The sequence below is a fragment of the Lolium perenne genome, chromosome 7 (assembly GCF_019359855.2).
Source record: "Lolium perenne isolate Kyuss_39 chromosome 7, Kyuss_2.0, whole genome shotgun sequence".
Lineage (NCBI taxonomy): Eukaryota > Viridiplantae > Streptophyta > Magnoliopsida > Poales > Poaceae > Lolium > Lolium perenne.
The window spans coordinates 285,893,899-285,900,123 of NC_067250.2; the positions used below are offsets into that span (position 1 = coordinate 285,893,899).

General features: G+C 45.6%; 1 protein-coding gene across 3 annotated transcripts; it reads right to left on the minus strand.

Moving 5' to 3' along the window:
* Positions 1-1,903: 1,903 nt before the first annotated feature.
* Positions 1,904-5,251, minus strand: LOC127312409 (uncharacterized). 3 transcript variants are annotated; one of them, XM_051342944.2, is made up of 2 exons: positions 5,150-5,251; positions 1,904-4,127 (listed from the first exon to the last, which is right to left on the minus strand). In XM_051342944.2, the coding sequence occupies exon 2, from the start codon at positions 4,116-4,118 to the stop codon at positions 2,097-2,099; it is 2,022 nt and encodes a 673-aa protein (XP_051198904.1). In that variant the 5' UTR covers positions 4,119-4,127; positions 5,150-5,251; the 3' UTR covers positions 1,904-2,096. The 3 variants fall into 3 exon arrangements, with proteins under 3 accessions (XP_051198904.1, XP_071680073.1, XP_071680072.1); XM_071823972.1 differs by lacking the exon at positions 5,150-5,251 and adding an exon at positions 5,042-5,143; XM_071823971.1 differs by lacking the exon at positions 5,150-5,251 and adding an exon at positions 5,042-5,143 and having other exon boundaries at positions 1,904-4,130.
* Positions 5,252-6,225: the final 974 nt, after the last annotated feature.

Below are 6,225 nucleotides of genomic sequence, written 5' to 3' on the forward strand. Positions count from 1 at the left end.
TTTTCACCCATGTGATATTATGGATGTTCGAGATTTAGTTTACCTTCCATATTTTATTTAGTTTTTACTCCATTTGCTGCATATTTACTTTAGTAATTAATAATATAACTAGCATGGTGGCCCTTGCAAATGCGAGGGCATCACCTATAGTAAAATATGTTAAAAAATGTTTTAAATTATTTAAATCTTTTTTCTTTCTATTCATCTCCTTAATTGTGAAATTATTTTAGAAAATAGATACATTGGTACCTGTTTACTTTGTCTCCATTTTGTAAATTAATATATTAGTACGTTGCAAAAAAAATAACAAAATGAAATGAAATATCTCTTAGGAAAATAAGATGGCAGTGGTTTATGTTTTCTCAGTAATATGTTTTTAACACGAAAAGGCAGGAGCTTCCACACCAAGAAACTAAGCTTCAATCTCTGTATGCTCTCTGGCGTAGGTGGTCTACAGCTATGCATATTTATCATTTCACGCATAGCTATATGCAATCCAATCTTCTTGGTGGTATCATTGTTGCAAAAAAAGTTGGCACATATGAGCTGAGTTTTTTGCTCCCATCTACAATCGAATATATCTATTATCTATAAAAAAATATTGAACAACCCGATTCATGATCACCACACTCTCTTACATGGATACTCTGCAGGTTTTATTTCACATAACACCTCAATGTTACTCAAATTGATGTTTGTTTTCACTTCGTGCATTCATGTTCCCAAAAATTTGTGCTCAAGCTCATGTTACACAAGTTTCCCCCGACGCTTATCCGTGTAAGAAAAATGATGAAAAGGAAATCTATAGAATGCTCGTTTGTATTTCTTGATATGGAGTTTTTATGAAAATGAAATAAGGGGGGTTCTCTGATTTTTTGGTTCCGAATTTCACAGAGAAAATGACGAAAAGGAAATTGTAAATGTTATATAGCTATGGATATATATGATTCGATTGTAACATTCATCCACCTAAGTTTATATATCAAATACATTTTTAGCCTACATGTACTATCGTGCAAAAATATACAAAGGTCTTAATAATATGATAATATTAATATACAGATGTGTTAATATGATATATTGGGAAATTTTATTTTGGTTTCCGAGCTTCAGTGAGATTGGTTTTTAAAAATCAAAATAACTGTCTTAGTTTTATCTAGATACGAAAAGCTATTTTTCTGAAAAGAGTATTACTGTATCCATGCTAAAAATAAGTGTCTTAGTTTTATCTAGATACGGATGTTTCTAGATTTATTTAGTTGTAAATACAGTCATATTTATAAAAAAATAGGATACTTGTTTTAGAATGGAGGAAAAAGCTTGTTTTATGTTATGTAAATCTGTATATATAATTTCATTATTTGCAGGCATGTATCCGGATTTATGGTGATCAGCCAATGATTGAGTCCCTTTGTTTCTGCATGTTCTCGTGGTGTCCTAGCGACACACGCTGTAGCTAGCTTTATCTCATTTTCCTCTTTTAATTTGGAACCGATCTGTTTCAGTGCTTCATGTATGGAAATTTGGATATTGTTTGTTGGGTCGTGGCCATCTAGACCTCTGGCATCTTATTTTTTCCGTGCCCAAATTCCCAGATCGTGAGCCTTACTAACATCTTATACGTGACGGTTCTTTTAAAAGAAAAGAGATTTCTGATACATGACATACTTGACATGTTCGTACCAACCACGATTTTATCGTAATCTTTATTATCTTTAAATCTCCGCCATAAATTATAGATCTAACAATAACAATAATTAAAATGATGTGGATTAACGTGGTGTCGCTATTTTAAACATCCGTATTTTACTTACTTGCATATATACGATAAAAATTTACAGCTACTGTGATTTTATCAAAATTTTAGGAGTTACCAAAAAAATTAAAAATCATGCACTAAAAAGAAAAGAATAGTAGCTACCTACATTACCAAATGAACGAATCAAACAACAACGTCTCGACCAGTTTAAACTCAGTGATCAGAAAAACCAATGATCATCACGGAATAAACGAAAAATCATATCAGAACATCAGATTCAGAAAGCAAACACCACACAATTCAAACCACACGGTCACCAACGGAGCTTCCTTCCGAATCACCTGAGCGTTGGTTTCGATTTGGCGCCTGGCGTGGACACGCGGGGGCTGTCCATGACGGTCTCGAACGCACCCACCAGCGCTCCCACCTTGCTCTTCTTCTTCTCCAGCAGCTTGCTCTTGGCCTCCTCCAGCACGTCGTTGCTCCGCGCCACCTCCTTCTTCTTGGGCTGCTCCTCCTCAGGCCGCTTCTCCATCGCCGTCTTCACCCTGCTCCCCTTGAACGAGAACCGCATCTCCTCCGGGATCCTCGCCAGCAACGGCGACGACGTCGCCCCGCCCTTCTGGACAGCCCCTTTCACCGGCGTCGTTGGCGCCGACGTGCTCAGCAGCGTGTCGATCACCGCCTTGTCCTTGCTGATAGCCTCCTTGGCTGGCGTCACCGGCTCCGACCGCGAAGTGCTCGCCTGCGCCTTGGCTGTTGCGTCCATTTGCTCCAGAGCTTCTTCCAGCGACGTCGCCGGCAGTGAAGATGCCCTGGCCGCCGCGACCATTTGGGGTTCCTCGGCAGCTTCCTCTTGCTTCTCGGTAGCCGCTGGTTGCTCTTTCGGTACTTCAGCGGTCGCCACACTTTTTTCAGAGCGGACTGTAATTTCTTCGGGCGTCACACTTTTTTCCGGGTTCACCGTAATTTGTTCGGGTATCACACTTTCTTCAGAGATCTCTCTGATCTCTTCGGGCTTTGGCGGCTCTTCTTGTTGCCTCTCCACGGCATTGGTCTCCACGACGACCTCCTCTTCAGCCGCGCTGGTTGCCGGTTCATCTTGCAAGTTCAGCGACGCTGCTGGCTTCTTCGCTGATTCTGCTACGACGGCGGCCGGCGGCAGTTCATCCTCTGTGTTCCTCTCAGCTTCCTTTTCTGACGCCTCCTCGACTACGCCGGTTTGCAGCTTCTCTTCCGCCACCGGCGTGTGCACCTTCACGGCTTCAGGAGGCTCCTCCGGTATGACCTTCTTTTCAACTTGGCCGGTTTGCGGCTTCTCTTCTGCCGCCGACATATGCACGTTCACCGCTACCACGGACTCCTCCGGTATGGCCTTCTCTTCAACAGGGGCCTTCCCCTTGTCTGCATCTCTTCTCGGCTCTTCTGTAGTCACCTGCTCCTCCTGACCCCTGTCCTCCTCTGTTTTGACATGATCAGTACTGATAACTTCTCGAGAAGTCGCCTCCTCCGGTTGGTTTTCGGTAGCTTTGGGTTCCGCGGCCACCTCTGCTTGCACGTTGAGAGGTGCCTCTGTGACCGTTTCAGAGGGATGGTGCTGCTGCACCTCCACGGGCAGGGCTCTCGCCGTTTCGATCTTGATCCCGCCGGAAGCACCACCGGACGCCTCGGTAGTCGTTTCAGGGCGGCGGTGCTCCACAGTCACCTCTTCTTGCACCGGCAGGGATCTCGGCGGCGGCTCGGTCTTGATCTCACCGGAAGAACTGGACGCCTGCTTGACGGACGCCACCGCCGAGGCCGCCGGGCCGGCCAGGTCCTTGTTCTTCTTGCTGCGGAGCTTGCTGGTCTTCAACGCATTGGACGCCTTCTGCATCAGTAGCCTGGGCGACGCCACGGACCACCGCGACGTGGACGCCGACTTGGCCTTGGCCTTGTCCATGGAGACCGCCCGCGGCACGCTCACCGGCTGCACGGGGGACCGCTTCGGCGTGACCGGCCGCGGCGAGCTTGCCGGCTGCTGCGCAGGGGTCCTCTTCGGCGTGATCGAACGCGTAGCGCGGCCCGCCGCCGGCGACTGCGGGGGGATTGGGGACCCCTTGGAGGAGGACGGCCTGGAGATGGGAGACGGGGAGGTGCTGCGCAGGGACGAGCTGACGGTGGGGCGGAGGAAGGACGGCACCGGCTTGTCCGACGACGCTGGCAACGGCGCGGGGCTGAGTGAGGCGCGGGCGGGACGGCGGGATGTGGCGTCGGAGCTCGACGGCCGCGCGTTGGACGACGTCGGTCTGCCGCCGCTCGTGCTTACTGGGCGTGTGCTGCTTCTGCCGTCTCGCGACCCTGGCGTTGACCGTGTGGCCATGGGCTGCTTCTGCTGCCAAACAAACCCAAAGATTTTGTCAAATGACTATCACCATGATCATTTAGCTTATACGGAGTAAGAATTAGTGCAATACAGAATGGGATAGGTTATAGGAATTCTATTTTTTTCTCAGCATTGATTTGTCTTGTGAGATTGACCCTCAAGATTTTCATTCCCGACATGGATGCCACTAATCTGTGTTGCCGGACATGATAGGTTCTTTCTTTTTTGACCGAAGACATTATAGGGTTTAGAATGCGAAAACTCGGAAGTACGCCCGGGCTTGGATGCTCCTTTTATCCAATCCCCATCAAACCACCCGTTTTTTAAACTGACGTCATATCTCGTGATGTATAATTCTGCGTAAACAGCTAGACCAATACAGAGCTAGGAACGCCAACCACCTGACTCTTATGCTCCTTTTAGAATGGATGTTTACCCCTTCTTTTGATGATTTTTTTTTACTTATTTTCCATTTTCTAGGCTGAGGAACAGCTCTAGCAGGCTACCACGTTGGGACCATTGACTCGCTACCTTCTTTTAAGTATTTTTATGAGGGGACTGTTCATTTGTTTTTCAAGTAAGAAATATTCAAATACTATCTAAATAAATAAACTACTGGGTTCATTTACAAACAAGAAATTAATTTGGTTATTCCTCTTTGTGCAAAGGCATCATGATCATTGCTAGAAGACAAGAAACTCGCAGACATGTAGAAGAGAACTGTATCAATTTTGTCATCTATGCGAAGTTCAGAGAGAAACTTAAGGAACGGATACAACAAAAACAAGATGATCATGTCAGCTGATTGAATCACAGAATCATCATTTCTAGAACTTCTTGGACATCCAATTTCCATAAAATGGCAATGCATCAAAGCTAGCAATCTAACAACACCAATCCAACAAACGGGAGCAGCATACCTCGAGCCCACTGGGATCAATTCATGGTGGATTGACCACCATCGATCGGCATGGACATATGGATTTTTTGCATGTCTCGAAACTGAGAGGAGGAGAGAAGCTTCGTACCTTATTAAGCTCGGAATGCCCAAAAATGGCGCAACAGGGGAAGGAGCAGAGAGAAGGGGGAGGCAACAGGATGAGATCGAGAAACCCGGGAAATATAAGAACCCCATGTTTTTTAACAGACTTTGTCAAATGCTTCAGATGTAAGGCCACCAGTCGACACCTGGAGGAACATGTACCTTCTTTATTTGGCTATTTTTAACGAGTCGTGTTGCTCATTGCTGGAAAGTCAGCGATTTTTTGTACGTATATACCATTAAAAAATATATTCAGGCAAAGTTTTTATTGAAACAAAAGTCTTTGCTCCAATCTATTAATTAAAAATAAGAGAAACACCCAGTTAATTAACGGAAAATTTATCAAAAAGTGTTACAACAATACCACATGCCGGTTACTTTTTTCGACAAAGAGCATATATTAATATCGGAGATACCAAATACACCCAACCTGCAACAACACATTGCCCTAGCGGCCTTACGGATGCACACAGCCAAAAGAAAATTACAGAAAAAAAAGAAAAATCCTGCTACAATAGTTTAATCATTGAAACAACAACACTAACACCACTAAGACAGCACCATAAGTCCAACTTCTTCAAAAGCTACGCCTCTAAGAAGGGAATAGTGCACAAGCGATGTCGTCGCCCGATCAAAGATCTGGGTTTTCACCCTGAAGAAGGTCCTCACTCTCAAAACAATGCCTTCAACAAGGTCATTGCCAGACACAACCAATTAAGATGAGACCTTGAATTCTCACCCTGAAAGATAAGACTTTGCAGTCGCCCCCACTTGCATGTCGCTGCTCCAAGTCATGAAACACCAAGCCAACTCCTCCTCGCCCCAAAGAACGGATCCTCCATTGCTAGTCCTCGGATCTCGGCCTTCATGACATTCTCTGCCAGCACCATGGAACGAGAACATGCCCTATGATATTAACAACCAGCAGAGCTTCGAAGCGCTCCCTCTGAAACCAAAAGGCCAAAGTAAAACATGGGTGCGCATGACGAGTCCCACCCGATCCAGCAGTCTCCAGGCGTGAATCGCCCATGGAAGATCGCCGACGGTGCCTCCCGAAACCCG